The 18,705-nt window shown below is 36.6% G+C and overlaps 1 protein-coding gene across 7 annotated transcripts in view; it reads left to right on the top strand.

The window, feature by feature from the left end:
• The window catches only part of RPS6KB1 (ribosomal protein S6 kinase B1), a 71,676-nt gene that overhangs the window by 19,282 nt on the left and 33,689 nt on the right, over positions 1 to 18,705 (top strand). For 6 of the 7 annotated variants that reach the window (XM_047831628.1, XM_047831630.1, XM_047831629.1 and 3 more), the window contains exons 5-14: positions 2,174 to 2,321; positions 4,441 to 4,498; positions 5,944 to 6,044; positions 8,027 to 8,117; positions 8,304 to 8,394; positions 8,892 to 8,999; positions 9,294 to 9,356; positions 9,543 to 9,620; positions 15,472 to 15,579; positions 18,159 to 18,271. In XM_047831628.1, coding sequence (XP_047687584.1) covers positions 2,174 to 2,321; positions 4,441 to 4,498; positions 5,944 to 6,044; positions 8,027 to 8,117; positions 8,304 to 8,394; positions 8,892 to 8,999; positions 9,294 to 9,356; positions 9,543 to 9,620; positions 15,472 to 15,579; positions 18,159 to 18,271 — 959 coding nt within the window. Of the gene's footprint in view, positions 1 to 2,173; positions 2,322 to 4,440; positions 4,499 to 4,694; positions 4,768 to 4,868; positions 5,386 to 5,943; positions 6,045 to 8,026; positions 8,118 to 8,303; positions 8,395 to 8,891; positions 9,000 to 9,293; positions 9,357 to 9,542; positions 9,621 to 15,471; positions 15,580 to 18,158; positions 18,272 to 18,705 lie in introns of those variants that run through there. The other variant, XM_047831632.1, reaches the window with a different exon arrangement.

Below are 18,705 nucleotides of genomic sequence, written 5' to 3'. Positions count from 1 at the left end.
CATTATTCATTTTGGTTCTCAAATTGTCTCAAATTTTGCTAGAGAGCTCTCTGTTAAGATGGGTTCTATGTCCTTTTGACATATCCTTGTCAGTTTTTTAGTACTTCCTGGTATAATAGAGTGCTCCAGATTTACCTTGCACTTTCCCTTACCCTGGTTTAGAATGATCTTTTTCTCTAAGGAACCCTGGTTTCTTTTGGTGGAGAAACCAAGATGTAGGTGCCAGCTATGCTCCTTACTACTAAGGTATCCACTCTTTCAGTGGATAGAGCAAGGAAGTTTTTGTTTTTAAATCATGGCTTCAAATTGATATCCCTAATTCCAGTCCAGTTCCATAGGGCTTTTCTTCTCTCAATCCATATTTGTATCTCTGTTTTTCCACAGTGAAAAGCTTGGTAGCAACATCAGTAAAGTTACTTATTTGCTCGGTTGTACAATACACGCATAATAGTTTGAGAAATATAATACCAGTACTACCAGCAGCTACAAACCTACTAAGTGTGGTTTAAACTTTGCAGTTTTTGTTATGCTTACATATACATCATTAAGACTGCAGTGTAAAGTTATTTAAATGTCATTTTTCTCCTGTGGTAAAATTGTCACTGTAATTTTCAGTTACATTTTTGTATTTCTGTTTTATTCAATTTTATTTCCCTCCCCCATCCTTGTCGATTTAATTTTACTTTTGGAATGTATAAAACATTAACATGGTTCAGAATTCAAAAACCTCCATTTTATAGTCACAGTAATATATGATTTAGGTACAGAAAAAATTAATGCTAAAACCTTTGAGGTTTTACTTGGAAGGTATACTGAGAAGTCTGATTTCCCTTCTTACCTTTCTACTTGTCATTAGCTTTTGGCTTCTCTTAGTTGTGTTCATTATTAAAGATACAAGGACATACAGATATATATTCTTCTATCCTCTTTCTTACACAAAAGGTAACATACTGCTGTGATACTGCTATGCTATGTTATGCTATGCTATGCTCTTTTGCACCTTCCTTTCATAGAGCTATTCCCCATTCTTTTACACATTAGGTAGTCAATATTCTATGCATGGGCATTTCGGTTATTTCCAACCTTCTACTTTGCAGCTGATAACCTGTGTATATACTTTTTCATGTTACATGTACCAGAACTTAGTCCTATAATCTAAACAGACTTAACATGTCTAAAACAGTGCATCATTTTCCCCAATACTTTTTTCTTGACTTCCATTCCCTGTTATTGAATGATAACCATCATCTATCCTGTTACTTATGCAGAAACCATGGTATCATCATTTCTTCTCATACCTAGTTAGTCAGCAAGTGCTGATGATGCATCTTTATCTTTTTATTTTTTTCTCAACTTAATTTCCTTAGTTACAATAGGATTCTACCTAAGGTCTTACTTTGCTTAATTTACTGTACTAGCCTCCTAATTGCTCTCATTTCTTCCCTAAAATTCCACACTGCTATTAAAACTGTCTGTCTTAAAGCCAAGGGTTTTTCATTTGTCTAACCTTAATATTTCTCCTGTGCTTCTAAGATTCAAATGCTTTTGTCTAGATGCCTAGGCCTTATATTTCCTGGTCTCCACCCAGATATCCAGCCTAATTTCTAGCCCTTCTTACCATACTGAGCTACTTATAGATTCCTTAGACATGTCCTGTCAAGCCTCTTTTGCACTGGAAATGCCTTTTTTTACCCTCTACATTTCATTTTAATTATTTTTCACTGTACGCCTTAGGTATTGCCCCTTCCAGGAACACTTCTTGCCAGGTCAGATGCAGTTCTCCATTCTCCCGTAGCACCTTGTGCTTACCTGCATTGACTTACCTCTCTTCCCTGGGACTTCGGACTCCTATAGGCTGGAGACTTCTGTTAGTTCTGCTTTCTTATTGCAGAGCCTCGAGCATAGTAGACATTCAATAGTTAGTGAATATATGAATAAACTTGATCTGTTTACATTTTTTAAAAAGGTATCTAGGTTTTCATTTACATGTTCACTGCAGAGAGTCTAGACAGTGCATATAAGAAGTGAATGGCTTCCATTATTCCTAGCTCTGTCTTTAGTGGGAACTATGATTAATAGTTTTAATATTGGCAAGAAAAGCACAAAATAGATTTTCCAGATACTATAAAAATGTCTACTGTTATGTTCTTATAGATCATCTCTTTTCCTTTAGGCAATGATAGTAAGAAATGCTAAAGATACAGCTCATACAAAAGCAGAACGGAATATTCTGGAGGAAGTAAAGCATCCCTTCATTGTGGATTTAATTTATGCCTTTCAGACCGGTGGAAAACTCTACCTCATCCTTGAGTATCTCAGCGGTCAGTACACTCAGTTTGGTGTAATTATTTGCATTTGCTCCAGAAACTGGGTCAAAATTATTTTCCAATGGAAAAATGCTTTCCCCAATGTGATTAAATATTCTTAAAATTGACAAATACATTGACATAAGGAATTCAGATATGACCAAATGTTTCTTTTTGCAGAAAAATGTGAAGGAAACTTTAAAGGTTAAAGTTTTTTTCCCCATCTGTAAAATTTTACCTTAATCCTTATCCCTTTGTAATCAATTACATAAATAACAAACCCCTAATTGATAGCCATCACATTGACTGCACTTGGGTAAGATACTATAATTTACATGAATCATCAAAGCATTTTTTCTAAATTGAAGTGGAAAACTTACTGAGAGTATTGTTTAAGTTATTGAATATTTTTGGAATTGGATCTCTAAAGAGAATAATTTTTTGGTTTAATATAGCTTTTTTGATAGACTGTGAAGTTTACATTGGAAAACATCCACACTTTCTAGGATTTACCACCTCCTAGAAACTTGTTGCTTCCTTATCATTTCTAGATCACAAGTATCTATTTCCAGCAAGCACATGTGAGTTTTCTGAATAACAGATTTCACAATGATCTGTAACATGGAACAGAAAGCTGCAGAATTTCGCTAACTTTTATGTGACTGTTGCCATTTTTTTCATTTTTTGGTAACTTTATTTTGACATAATTTCAGATTTACACAGAAAAGTTGCAGAAATAGTACAAAGACTTCTCACACATCCTTCACCTGGATATCCCAAACATTTTACCAGTTTTGTTTCATCCTTCTTTTTCTCTCTCTTTATGTGTATATATACATATTTATGTGTGTGTATATATATATATATATGTGTGTGTGTGTACATATATACACACACATGTATTTGTATATATATATTTTTTCTGGACTGCTCAAGAGAGTGTTGCAGACATGATTTCCCATTGCCCCTAAATACTTCAGTGTATATTTTCTGAAATCAATGCAGTATCTTACTTAACTCTACTAAAAGGATCAAAAATAGGAAATTAACGTTGATACAGTAATATCTCTCAGTTTCCTTTAATCTGTAACAGTTCTTCATTCTTTCTTTGTCTTTCTTGACCTTAGCATTTTTGAAGCGAATAGGGCAGTTATTTTGTAGAGCACATCAATTTGGGCTTATCTGATGTTTCCTCAAGATTAGGTTCAGGTCATGCATTTTTGGGAGGACCATCGAAGTGACACTGTGTCCTTCTCTGTCAGATCAGGAGGTACATGATATTTATATCTTTGTCCCATTACTGTTGATGTTAACTTTGATCACATGTATGAGGTGGCGTCTACCAGTTTTTTCCCTGGTGAAATTTTCCCTTTGTAATGAATAAGTATCTTGAGATACTTTGGGATTATTTAAATATCTCGTCTCTCATCAAACTTTCACATACAGTTTTAGCATTCATTGATTCTTGCTTGAAACACTTAACTATGATGATTGCCAACTGATTTTTCTTATTCCATCATACCTCATTCATTTATTATTTGGCATTTTACTGTAATGAAGAACTTTCCCTTCTCTCCCATTTTAAAAATTTATTGATCTCTTCTTTGATTTACATCATTGTGGACTCATGGATTCTAAGGTTATTCAGTGGGATATAATTCTTTATTATCATTATTTATTTTAATATTCAGAATAGTGCCATGCTTTTAAGAAAGCTGCTGCCAGATTCCTCTAGATTAAGAATTCTGAAAATATGGAATAAGGGCATTTACTAATTTTAATTTGTAAGGGTGGCTCAATTATATACTGACATTTTTCTGCTTAGGTTAAACTGTTAGAGAAGCTTTAACCAAGATTTCTTTTAACCTCAGGTCTGGAATCTATAACTATTTTGAAGTTTATAGATGTAAAACCTAGAATTCCAAAACTTATATATTTCACATAAGAATAAGAACACTGCTAAAAATAGAATCCTGAGGACTTAGTTTTAAACCTATAGTTTTTAGGATCTGTTTTTTATTTTTAAGGAGCTGATGCCTTTTAATTGTGGTTAAAAGGAAAGCACAGCCCTCATTAGAAATGGGTTGGAAATGAAGATTGTTCTATTTCTAATGTCTTTTCCTTTTCCTTACAGGAGGAGAATTATTTATGCAGTTAGAAAGAGAAGGAATATTTATGGAAGACACAGCCTGGTAAGTGAAATTTTTCTGGTTGCATGGATTCAGGTAATGATTCACATAATTAAAAGTAAAGCCCTGTTCTCACTGTGGGCAGCCAAATGATTCAATAAATTGTTCTGGAGCCAGTCAGTCACTCAGAACTTCAAGGGGGAGAAGTATCTATGGGACTGGGCAGCTTTTGGAGGTCACGTCATTCCTTTGCCCCCAGGCCTTGGGTGGAACGCTCTTCACGCCAGTCCTTAACAGAACCATTCTCACTGGGGCTTTCTTTCCTTGAATTGGTAAGCTGCCTGCCTTGGCTGTGGGTGAGTGTGGTTTTCCGGTGAAACTTTATGTGTGGAACAATGGAAAGTATCAGAAATCATCTCCTCTTTTTTTTTAGACTTTCCAGTTCCCAAGGTGCAGTCTTAGGGAGGTGATAAACCGGCACACATCATCTGTGGATTGATTCTATGGCCAGGATGGGATCTACCCTTATATTTCTTAAGATGGCATCTGCTTCAAATTAAAAATATATACATCCTTTTGTGAGAGGACAGTATTGGGTAACAATAAATCAGTTTATCCTACACATTAATTGAATAGAAAACACTTAAATGTTTTTTCTACCTTAATTACCAAACTGCATTCCATTGTTTAATTTCAGGCCTTTTCTAACACAGAAGCTGCATTTAAGAGCCTTAGGGATGAAGTGCCCTTTTTTGGAGGAGGCTCTCTGAGCCATGTTGGAGGCTGTGTTTGTGGTCCTGCTGGCTGTGAAACTGCCTCAGTCCTCTAGGACACACCCTCTCCATCCTGGAGTAATCTGCAGGATTGCAACATTGTTATGCAGCCAGTATTGCAGTGCCTTGTGCTTTTCGAATCCAGACAGGGTTGACTCAGCCCTTTATTCTTTTGAGGTAGATAAATTTGAGTGTCACACAGTTTATAGTTGTGGGCTGGCTGGCAAGAGGGAGGGCAGATACTGTGGGCATGAACTGTATATAAATAGCAGCTGTGTTAAGGGATGAGCGGGCTTCTAAGGGTTAGGTTATTTATAAGGTATCTTTTGAAACTAAGACTTAATCTCTAAGAATAACAAAGTTCCTATGTCCTGTGGGATTTTAAAATTGGGGGTGGGTGGGAGAAAATTGCTTTGATCTGAATGACTATTGGCCTAATTGCCACACAAACAGAACAAAAACCAGTGACAGTTTGGCATATTCTGGACTTCTTTGCAATTTTAGCAGTATGTTCTAATGATGAAATTAAACATAGTTTCACTAAATAAGTGAAACATAAATGTCATCATGCCTTTTGGCAGCATCCTATGCCATCTCTTTCCCCCATCCCCACCCCCATCCCCACTAATTTGGTCTTTGGTGCATGTCTATTTCTTTCAAGGAATTTTGCTCCATACATAAACTGCTTTGAGTATATTACTCTTTTTAATTTTATTAAATCACTTTTGTTTCCAGCTTTTACTTGGCAGAAATCTCCATGGCTTTGGGGCATTTACATCAAAAGGGGATCATCTACAGAGACCTGAAGCCGGAGAATATCATGCTAAATCACCAAGGTGGAGATATACCGTAAACAATTCTATAGTAAATAATCATCTTAAAATCCTCCCTCACAGGTCATGGTCATTTTTCAAAGCCCCATAGTCACTTATCTATTATTATACATTCTTCCCTCAGAATTTACGGCATCATAATACTTGCTGAAATTTAGGTATTTAGGTATTTGTAATTGACGAGATTAGAGGGAGTTAAGGATAATTGGCCACTCAACCCTTTCAGTTTAATCCTTGGTCTGTATAGCTTATAATTCTTTTGAAATCTTTATATATCAAAAGCCAGTCCAACTCTAATTTTGGTTTGTTCCTTAAATTGGAAAGTAAATCTTAACTCTATAAATTGGGTTTTCCTTAAGGATAAAAATACATAAATATTAGAATCAGTACTTTTTATGATAAATTTTCTTGATGCTATGAAAAAAAGGATTAGAATGGAACAAAAATATTTGATACAGCCTTGGAAAGAAAATATTTATTGTAGGCATCGGTTTATTCTTGCTCTTTGTAACAACAAACATAAAAATCAGAAAGGCTTGGGGCGCCTGGGTGGCTCAGTCGGTTAAGCGTCTGACTTCAGCTCAGGTCATGATCTCACAGTCTGTGGGTTCGAGCCCCGCATCGGGCTCTGTGCTGACAGCTCAGAGCCTGGAGCCTGCTTCCGATTCTGTGTCTCCCTCTCTCTCTGCCCTTCCCCTGCTCTTGCTCTGTCTCTCTCTGTCGCAAAAATAAATAAAAACATTAAAAAAAAATTTAGAAAGGCTAATATTCTGTACAGCTATAGGTAGAGTAGACTGAGTCTTGATTACAACTGCATGCTGCTACAGACCGTTCGATTTATGCAAGAGTATTATGGGCTATGTAGACTTTGCAGTTCAATCAACCAACCAGGCTGTTGGGGTGCTGGTAGCAACAGCTGATCTTTCAAGGTTTACAAAACGATACACGAGGTAGTTAAGAGTTTTAAATTCTTGGACAGAAAATGGTGTGTGGACAACTGACACTAGTATAAATCCATTTCAAACTGTGTTTTTCTTCTTTCTTTCCTTTTTTTTTTTTTTTTTTTTTTGGAGAAATGCTGTACTTAACCAAGTATATCATGGGAATCTATGTATCTCCCTGCCTCCCTCCCAGTTCCGCTCTCATCCCCCCAAACTTGGATTCTGATTCTGAATTCTAAGGCAAAGGATAGAATAGGGAAGTGACTAGTTAACTTCTTTGATCCATAAACTTGAGTGTGTCAGTGTCAGGTAGTTCTGTGAAAATAAAGGTCATATTTCTTCTGTGTCAGAGTGAAGTACACATTTACATTTGAATCAGTAGGCCATTGCCTTTTCTTTTTTCTGAAACAACCCTGGAATAGTAAGGTCCCTGGGATTGTTGAACCATGGGATATCTAATAACAGTTCAGTAAAGCTAAACTTGAACTGAAATGTTCTTTGTGTAAGGTAGTCAGTTTTTTACTTTCTAAGCAAGAGATGACGGTCCCATGCCATGTAGCAATTTCATTTCTTTTTCTGAACTGGCAGGATTAGCAGAATAAGCTAACTTGTTACAGTGACTTTCTGAGACCATTTTAAAAACTCTCAAGTCACAGTTCACTGTGGTAAAAGTTACATATTTGAAGTACAGGTTAACACCTCTGTTAAAAAGGTACAGCATATCTTTATTAGGGGTTGTATACTTAAGCCAGATTTTGGAGAATTTTTCCAGTGTTTACTTTCTCAGGATGGTAGAGAATTCTAGGTATAGGTAAAGCTGGAGCCTTTGGCAAAAGATGACTACACTAGCCTTGTAGGGAGTTAGCATCTCATTTTATGGATGGCACCTTGCTAGTTCTTTGTATCTTCAAAAAAATATTTAAGGCAGAAAAAGTTAATAATTAATAATCTACATTATTGTAGATTATTGTCTTGTATGATACATTCAAACACTGTACATACTTAGAATTCTCAGAATAACCATGCTATGATCTTTCATTGTAGGTCATGTGAAACTAACAGACTTTGGACTATGCAAGGAATCTATTCATGATGGAACAGTCACACACACATTTTGTGGAACAATAGAATACATGTGAGCTGCATGTTGAAAGAAATATAACTGGTTTGGGGGTAATAGCTGACTTTTACCTGGCTACGTAATAATAGTGTGCTATATTTTCGATAGCAACAATTGGCTCTGTATATTGTTTTTAAAATTCTAATTCAGATGACATGCAAATGGGTGAATTTTTTAGGAGTATTATTTTTCTCATTGTAGGGCCCCTGAAATCTTGATGAGAAGTGGCCACAATCGTGCTGTGGATTGGTGGAGTTTGGGAGCATTAATGTATGACATGCTGACTGGAGCAGTAGGTGCACAGTTAAAAGCTGCATGTATTCTGGTCTGTGCTGGGTAGTTATAAATCATTATAGGAAGAGACCTTTTCTGTGCTTTCTAAAAGTGTTACTGATGGAGTAAAAAAAAAATTAAAAAAAATCATGCTAATAATGCTTTATTAGTAGTACTTCCCCTATACTTTTAAAAACATTTTTTTTTTTAAATGATCTGCCACGGCAGACCTGTGAAACAGGTATAAAATAGGTACTGCCCTTATTTTGTAAATAGAGAAAGTAAAGAATATAAGCACATGGCTCATATATTACCACACAAAGTTAATAGTGGAAACCCAGTTTCTTCTAGGATGTTGCTGTTTCTTCTGTCCCATTGCTTAAAAACACAGATCTTTAGCAGTCAGCCCATATCACAGCATATATTTCTGATGTCTATGCATAACTGACTAATTCAGGAAATTGATGATTTTATTTTTTTTATATGCTGATTTTTCTCACTCTCTTCTGCTCCTAGCCCCCGTTCACTGGGGAGAATAGAAAGAAAACAATTGACAAAATCCTCAAATGTAAACTCAATTTGCCTCCCTACCTCACACAAGAAGCCAGAGATCTGCTTAAAAAGGTAGGACACCAAACAATAAGCCACAACTACTGGGATTTAAATGGATACAATTGAATATACATTTTGAATAAAGAATCATACACATATATTAAAAAAAGAAAGCCTACAGTTTTTGCAGGTAAAGTACAAATTTGTTTAAAGATTTTCTTTACTTTTTATTCCTAAACAGTATTTAGTAGTAATTAATAAATCATATTTTCTCAAAATAGATTAGCAGTATAGACAAGCAAATTTTATAAATGAAAACTAATCAATTTGACTAAGGTTCATCAATTTTTTTCCCCCTCCCTAAAGCTGCTGAAAAGAAATGCTGCTTCTCGTCTTGGAGCTGGTCCTGGGGATGCTGGAGAAGTTCAAGTAGGGATTGATCTGTTTGGTGGTTTGAGTGGAAGATAGTGCTAATTTTATGTATTTGTGAAGCTTGTATGTAGTTGTTTAAAGTACAGCTTATTTTGTGATTGGTGTAACTTCAAATAGGCAGTTACTTTGTCAATCCAGTGAAGTCTGTTTCCCTTGATTTTTCTTTCTGGTCCTTTTTTCTAGGCTCATCCATTCTTCAGGCATATTAATTGGGAAGAACTGCTGGCTAGGAAGGTGGAACCCCCTTTTAAACCTCTGTTGGTATGTATACACGAAAGCATATTATTTGAAAGACCTCGTGCTTTTTTAGAATAAGAAAATCTCAGAGCATTCAGAAACATTTTGTTTATATTAACAATTCGGAAAACTTTGACTTCTCTTCAGAATCTTTATTCTATGCAGTCTTTTCAAGGACTTACTACCAGTGGCAATTGATGAGTATAGGATGATTAACTTTTTTTTAATGTTTATTTTTGAGAGAGAAAGAGAAAGTATAAACGGGGGAGGGGCAGAGAAAGTGGAAGACAGAGAGTCCCAAGCAGGCTCTGCACTGTCAAGGCAAAGCCTGATGTGGGGCTCAAACCCACAAACTCTGAGGTCATGACCAGTGGCAAAGTTGTACGTTAAACCACCTAAGCCACCCAGACACCCCTATGTTAACTATTTTTAGGTTGGTTGCTAAAGACAATTAAATATTTCAAGTAGTTGGAACATTTTTTAATTTTTTTTTAATGTTTATTTATTTTTGAAGGAAAGGGAGACAGAGCATGAGTGGGGGAGGGGCAGAGAGAGAGGGAGACCTAGAATTCGAGGCAGGCTCCAGGCTCTGAGCTGTCAGTGCAGAGCCCAGCACGGGGCTCGCACCCACAAACCACGAGATCATGACCTGAGCCAAAGTTGGTTGCCCAACAGACTGAGCCACCCAGGTGCCCCTAGTAGTTGAAACTTTTTTGCATTTTTTTTTTTTTTTTTTTTTGCTTAGATCTACCCTATTTTATTTTAAAATAAAGTTTAAAAAAATTTTAATGTTTTATTTATTTATTTGCTTATAAATGTTTATTTGTTTTGAGAGAGTGAAAGAACGTGAGGAGGGGAGGGGCAGAGAGAGAGGGCCAAGCAGGCTCCCTGCTGTCAGTGCAGAGTCCAGTGCAGGGCTCGATCCCATGAACCGTGAGATCATGACCTAAGCTGAAATCAAGAGTCAGATGCTTAACTGACTGAGCCACCCAGGCACCACAAAAGTTTTATTTATTTAAGTAATCTGTGCATCCCACATGGGGGTTGACCTCACAATGCTGAGATCCAAGAGTCTCATGCTCTTCCAACTGAGCCAGCCAGGTGTCCCATTTTATTTGTTATTTCTAATTGAAGTTTAGTTGATGTATAATATTATATAAGTTTCAGGTATATAGCATAATCATTTAACATTTATATACATAACAAAATAGTTATCAAGGTAAGTGTGGTTATCCTCTGATTCAACCTTATTTTGAATTGAATTTTCTGGAAATTTTTTCTTAAAAATACAGCATATATGTGTATTAGTTTGCTAGGGTTGCTGTAACAAAGTACCACAGACTAGGTGGCTTAAAGCAGAAGTTTATTGTATTCCAGCTCTGGAGACTAGATGTCCAAGGTTAAGATGTTGACAGGCTTGGTTTCTTCTGAAGGCTCTGAGAAACTTCTCTTCCATTCTGCCACTCTCCTGGCTTTTGGTGGTTTGCTAATAACAATCTTTGGCGATCCTTGGCTTGTAGGCATATCACCCGATCCCTGCTTTTATGTTTGCATTTTCCTTTTATGCAGATCTGTGTCCAGATTTTCCCTTTTTATCAGGATACCACTCATACTGAATTAGGATCTTCCCTGCTCCAGAATGGCCTCATCTTAACTAATTTCATCTTCACTGACTCTCATTCCAAACAAGGTTCCATTCGGAGGTCCTGGGGGTTAGAACTTCAACATATGAATGTTGAGGGGGGCATAACTCAGATCATTACAATATGTTTATGAGTAAATGGGTTAGTGTGTTCTTGTCTTTCTCCCACCTCAGAATGTGAGAAAACATAGTTTATATTTCTTGAAATGAAGGTGGAGGAGGAGGAGGATAATGATGATGATAATTTGGTCCTGGAGCACAGGTTAACTTGCTTTAAAATTTTCACATATACAATTGTAAGGATAATTAACCCTCATGTACCAATTGTCCAGCTTGTCAGGTCATCTTATTTAAACGTAAATATAACTGCTATGCTATCATTACAACTAAAAAGCTGACAAGTTCCCCAGTTTCTTTTGTTTTGTTTTGCTCCCCATTGGTTTTGTTTCAGTGATGATTCAATCAAGGTCTATGTACAGTATGGTTATTGTGTCTCTTAGTTCTCTTTCCATATGTAGATAATACCCACTCCCGCTCAATTCCTCTCCTGAGGACTTACTGAAGAAACTGGGTTATTTGTCCTGTAGGGTTCCTTACATTTTGATTTTGTTGATTTTTAACCCCATAGTGTCATTGACCATATTCATCTGTTCCCTGTATTTCTGAAACCTAGTAGTTAGATTTAGATGCCTAATCTGATTCTGATTAAACTTTTGATGTTGTATGTTTTGGTCATTTGTATTTTTTTTTTTTTTTTCTAGTAATGTTAGTGGTCATTGATCATTGCCTACATCAGTAATTCTCAGCTAAGTTCAATTTGCCAAGGTTTGGAGACAAGTTGTCACAATTTGGGGAGGGGATACTACTGGAATGCAGTGGATAGAGGCCAGAGATGCTCCAGACATCCTATATTACACAGGACAGGCCTCTACAACAAGAATTATGAAGCCCAAGATGTCAGTAGTGCGGAGATTGAGAAACTCTAGCCTAGTTTCAAGATTTCATTAGGGGTTTGCAAAATTGTTTTATTTTCATACTATTATTCATTCTTCATTACTGAATTTATCCATAAAGAAAAACTCTTACATTTCCTACAGGAAAGGCAGGATAAATGTTTCTTTCCCAGTTTTCAAAATAATAAATTAGTTCCGTAACATCTTCCCAATTGACCAATGAATTCTATGATTTTTTTTTAAGTATGATTATGAATTCATGCCTTTTATTTGTGTTTCCATCCATTGCACTAATCTTTAGTGATGCTCACCTTTTATCATCTTTGGACACCGGGTGCTTCTTCATATTGGTTCCTAAACTCTTTTGACATGACCACAAAGTCTGTTGTACCAGAGAGAAAGAATTAAGGAAACAGATGTAGTTAGATTTAGGTGACATTTTTGTCAATAGTACCCGAAGCTATCTACACATTCAATGCAATCCCAATCAAAATTGCACGAGCATTCTTCTCGAAGCTAGAACAAGCAATCCTAAAATTTGTATGGAACCACAAAAGGCCCCGAATAGCCAAAGTAATTTTGAAGAAGACCAAAGCAGGAGGCATCACAATCCCAGACTTTAGCCTCTACTACAAAGCTGTAATCATCAAGACAGCATGGTATTGACACAAAAATAGAACATAGACCAATGGAATAGAATAGAAACCCCAGAACTAGACCCACAAAAGTATGGCCAACTCATCTTTGACAAAGCAGGAAAGAATATCCAATGGAAAAAAGACAGTCTCTAACAAATGGTGCTGGGAGAACTGGATGGACAGCAACATGCAGAAGGATGAAACCAGACCACTTTCTTACACCATTCACAAAAAACAAACTCAAAATGGATAAAGGACCTGAATGTGAGACAGGAAACCATCAAAACCCTAGAGGAGAAAGCAGGGAAAAACCTCTCTGACCTCAGCCGCAGCAATTTCTTACTTGACACATCCCCAAAGGCAAGGGAATTAAAAGCAAAAATGAACTATTGGGACCTCATGAAGATAAAAACCTTCTGCACAGCAAAGGAAACAGTCATCAAAACTAAAAGGCAACCAACAGAATGGGAAAAGATATTTGCAAATGACATATCGGACCAAGGGGTAGTATCCAAAATCTGTAAAGAGCTCACCAAACTCCACACCCGAAAAACAAATAATCCAGTGAAGAAATGGGCAGAAACCATGAATAAACACTTCTCTAAAGAAGATATCCAGATGGCCAACAGGCACATGAAAAGATGTTCAACGTCGCTCCTCATCAGGGAAATACAAATCAAAACCACACTCAGATATCACCTCACGCCAGTCAGAGTGGCTAAAATGAACAAAACAGGAGACTATAGATGCTGGTGAGGATGTGGAGAAGTGGGAGCCCTCTTGTACTGTTGGTGGGAATGCAAACTGGTGCAGCCGCTCTGGAAAACAGTGTGAAGGTTCCTCAGAAAATTAAAAATAGACCTACCCTATTACCCAGCAGTAGCACTACTAGGAATTTACCCAAGGGATACAGGAGTACTGATGCATAGGGGCACTTGTACCCCAATGTTTATAGCAGCACTTTCAACAATAGCTAAATTATGGAAAGAGTCTAAATGTCCATCAACCGACGAATGGATAAAGAAATTGTGGGGTTTTTTTTTGTTTTTTTTGTTTTTTTAATTTTTTTTTTTTCAACGTTTATTTATTTTTGGGACAGAGAGAGACAGAGCATGAACGGGGGGAAGGGCAGAGAGAGAGGGAGGCACAGAATCGGAAACAGGCTCCAGCCTCTGAGCCATCAGCCCAGAGCCCGACGCGGGGCTCAAACTCACGGACCGCGAGATCGTGACCTGGCTGAAGTCGGACGCTTAACCGACTGCGCCACCCAGGCGCCCCAGAAATTGTGGTTTATATACACGATGGAATACTACGTGGCAATGAGAAAGAATGAAATATGGCCTTTTGTAGCAACGTGGATGGAACTGGAGAGTGTTATGCTAAGTGAAATAAGTCATACAGAGAAGGACAGATTCCATATGTTTTCACTCTTATGTGGATCCTGAGAAACTTAACAAGACCATGGGAGAGGGGAAGAAAAAAAAATGGTTAGAGAGGGAGGGAGCCAAAACATAAGAGACTCCTAAAAACTGAGAACAAACTGAGGATTTATGGGGGGTGGGAGGGCGGGGTGGGTGGGTGATGGGTATTGAGGAGGGCACCTGTTGGGATGAGCACTGGGTGTTGTATGGAAACCAATTTGACAATAAATTTCATAAAAAAAAAAAAAAGATTTGGGTGACATTTTTCACAAGAAAATGTACTCAAACAGTAGAATGTTGTTATTTCTCCCTGAGCAGTCTAAAGGGATGAAATAAGCTATAGAAAGAAACTTTAGAGCATTTACAAATGTGTTTTGTGTTAAATCTCTGCTTCAGTTGTTTCTCAGGTTTATTATAAACCTGCAGTGGCCAACTGAGCAAATTATATCTAACAAGGAATTTAGCCAGTGGACTAGGCACACTGAAGCTTTGTAAATGGGGAAGATTGACATTCAGATTTTTTTGGAGGGGGTGGGAATGTGAGAGAGCAAATGTGGGAGGAGCAGAGGGAGAGGGAAAGAGAATCCCAAGCATGTTCCATGCCCAACCCAGAGCCCAAAGCAAGGCTTGATCCCTCAACTGTGAGGTCATGACCTGGGTGGAAATAGAGAGTCAGATGCTTGGAGGGGGGGGGGGGGGGGCGGAGGGGTGCCTGGATGGCTCAGTCAGTTAAGCGTCTAACTCTTGATTTTGGCTCAGGTCATGATCTCACTTGAGCCACGCGATGGGCTCCACACTGACAGCGCAGAGCCTGCTTGGAATTCTCTCTCTTTCTTTCTCCACCCCCCCCCCCCCACTCTCCCCCTCTCAAAATAAGTAAACTTAAAAAAAAAAAAAAAAGCTAAAAAAAAAGTAAAAAGAGTTGGACACCACCCAGGTGATCTGACAGACTTTTTATAAGAATGATAAAGAATGGTAAGGGTGTACTATAATCTATTTTAATATATGTCTAAAGTTTGAAGATATAATTTGACCTTTGATACGTTCCACCTGTATTTATTCTTTAGTCTTTGCCTACTAAGAGTATTCTGATATTTTATTACAGTCAAATCCTGTGAAAAGAGTTCTATCTAGAGTCTTGTCTAATGCAAGTAATGCATTTGATTGATATATATAATACAGACATTCATCATTTTCTAATCATTTTGTTTTTTCATAAAGCAATCTGAGGAGGATGTGAGTCAGTTTGATTCAAAGTTTACACGTCAGACACCTGTTGACAGCCCAGATGACTCAACTCTCAGTGAAAGTGCCAACCAGGTCTTTCTGGTAAGTGAAAGAATTTCATATTGCCACAAGAAATTTAAGTATTAGGATGGGCCCTTTTCAATAAGAAAATTCAATTTGCTTCTTTGCAGTTCATGTAGATAACCTGAGATGCTATTTTTTATTAAGTTTTCTAACTTGCTAAATTAAAAAATTCTCATAATCCAGATTCCATTTTAGCAATTAGAATAGGACTGTATGATTCTTTGGAGTATACATGGGCCACTGACTTAAAATGATGTTTGGCTTAGCAAATCTCAATTGAAAGTCACACAGTTATAACAGTAGGAGGAGAAGAGCTCACTGTAACTATTCTATTCCTGAAATAGCTACAAATTTTTGGTACTTTTTAGTGTAACTTTGTAGGGGATTTTTAACCTGTCAATAGTGAATATTTGGCATCAAAACATATTGGTTCATATGTAATAGTAAATAAATTAATCCTCATTGTAGAAGTTTCTGTACTGTTTTATACCTTGTCTCTTAAGGTAGAAAAACAGCTTTTAGATTTTTTTTAAAGATTTTTTAGATTTTGATCAAAAACCTCATTTTGTATCTTTTTTTTTTGTTGTTACTTGTCATTATCCTTTGTCATTTCTTTTTGGACTACATCTAGAGAGAGTGGAATATGGAGAAAGTAAGCATTTGGAAAGTTTTTTTTGTTTTGTTTTTTGTTTTTTTCTTTTTTTTCTATTTCTGAGTTTACCACATTTATCACCAAATTAATTGTCCATTTTTTTTATACTGTTCACAGTGTAATACACAGTGTTGTATATTTTGGGGTGGAGGGTAAGTTCTAAAGTTAGCATGGAATGCAAAAATTATGTATGGTCAAAATTATTCTTAAATCACCATAGTACAGTATGGCTTTGAGTAACTAACATTGAATAATAATATTATAAGTGTATGATTGTATAGTGTTATAAGAATAGAGCATATATGCAAAATATAATTTTACAGTCTTTTTAATTACATAAGAGATGAAATATGAATGAATGTTGTTAAGTTTATATCTACACGATGCAAAGTCATGGTATACTCCTTGGTAAAATATCTTGTGTTCAGTTAGTGAAGTAGACATGATTCATTTTATTTTTCTTTTCTAAATTTTTTTTTAACATTTATTTTTGAGAGACAGATACAGAGCACGAGTGAGGGAGGAGCAGAGAGAGAGGGAGACACAGAACCCAAAGCAGGCTCCAGGCTCTGAGTTGTCAGCACAGAGCCTAATACAGGGCTCAAACTCATGAACCATGAGATCATGATCTGGGCCACCCAAGCACCCCAACAGGATTCATTTAAATTCTGGCATCGCTTTCTTTTTTTCCTCTTCTGTGGAATTTTGTTTTCTACTGATGTGGATTTTATACCTTTGATTTAACATAGAGATCTTTTCCTCAGTTGGGCATTGCAGAGTTTCAACTAGTTTGACAATTTTCCCCCCATAAAAAAGTCTAGAAATGTCTTATCTCACTACAAAGAAATCCAAAGTTGTGGTGGCAAAGTTTACATAACTAGGCTCTCATTGCCAGTTAAAGTATTGTTGAACTTTTCATAATTACTTAAATTGGCCAACTAATGGACATAAGAATAATTCATTTGTTAGGTTGTAGCCAGATTTCTGTATATAAAGTCAATCTCTTTAGAAATTAATAAAAATCAGTAACATTCTACTTACTTGGGGATTGTGGTTATAACAACTTCAGTTTAATAATTATTTAAATTCCTCTCACAGAATTAAAGGAAATTCAAAGATGATCAAGGTACAGCCTGGTCCTCTTGGTAGTTATGGCTTTAGTTCACTAGACTATGTGGGGAAATGGCTTCTGAAGTCCACATGTACCTGTCACAAAGTATATGCACTAGAGAATGTACCTCACTCTTTAGGACTTCACCCAGAGCCTTGTTGAGTCATTTTACTATAATTCATATGCCTATATATAGATGACTGGAATAATAAATAAAAGGGAAGATAGTTGGAGGACTGATTGATAGGACATTGGCAGCAAGAGAAAGGACAACTGGTGTGGCCTAATAGCAAGGTCCAAGAAAGAACTAAAGCTAGCAAAACTGAATAATTGCGAATTAAAAAAATTTAGTTTTTTTTTTTTATCATGAAAATATCAAATCTATCCAGTCATTGGTATAAAATCAGAAGATCACACATGCCAATTTAAAGAATTGTATTTTTACTTTGTCCTAATAATGAGAAACTGGGGAGTGATAATCTTAGTTGCTTATGTGCATGTGGCTAGAAACCCTAGAATTTTCTTTGCATATATCATATTTAATATCTTAATGTGGAGCCTACAATTTCCTGTTTTGTTCTACTCCTTTCAGTAGAGTAGAATATTCTTTGCTGGCATACGAGGCTCAATTAAATTCTGCCTTCTTGAGGTCTATGCCTCAAGAAATGGTTGGAAAGAAGCTAACAGATGTGAAATGAGACTGGGGAGACGGGTGTATACAGAGCAGTGGGTTTAGGTGTGCATTGTTGTTTTGGTGTGTCAGAGACTGAAACTACATTTTCTTGATTTATATAACAAAATGCCATTCTGTAGTCTACTTTTTCTGTCTTTCAGGGTTTTACATATGTTGCTCCATCTGTACTTGAAAGTGTGAAAGAAAAATTTTCCTTTGAACCAAAAATCCGATCACCTCGAAGATTTATTGGCAGCCCGCGAACACCTGTCAGGTATTCAGAGTTTGTTGTTCTCACTGTCTTTCTTTCTTTCTTTTCTTTTCCTTTTTTTTTTTTTAACCCAGAAGAGCATCACTTAAATGTGTGCAAAGTTACATAAACAAAAGAGGTGTCATACTCTATTTAGCTAACATAAGAACAGCATCTACATCTTCGTATATTGAATGCTATATAGTTTACCCTCCCTCCTGTGAAAGAAAGTAAGCTACTCTATTGGCAAATGTCTTCTTTACCCATTCATTCAACATTTATTGTGTGCCAGGGGCTGTGCTACATGCTGGGGACACGTGATTAACATAGGAATTGTCCTTGTTCTGATGAAGCTTACAATTGAGTGAGAAGAGAGTCACAATAACTAAAGAAGGAAATACAAAAAATATGTAAGCACAAGTAGTGTTCAAGTACTATTTGAAGAAAAATAGAGTGTG

Source organism: Prionailurus viverrinus, chromosome E1 (genome assembly GCF_022837055.1).
Source record: "Prionailurus viverrinus isolate Anna chromosome E1, UM_Priviv_1.0, whole genome shotgun sequence".
In the NCBI taxonomy this organism is placed as follows: domain Eukaryota; kingdom Metazoa; phylum Chordata; class Mammalia; order Carnivora; family Felidae; genus Prionailurus; species Prionailurus viverrinus.
This window is presented reverse-complemented; position numbering and strand designations above follow the sequence as displayed.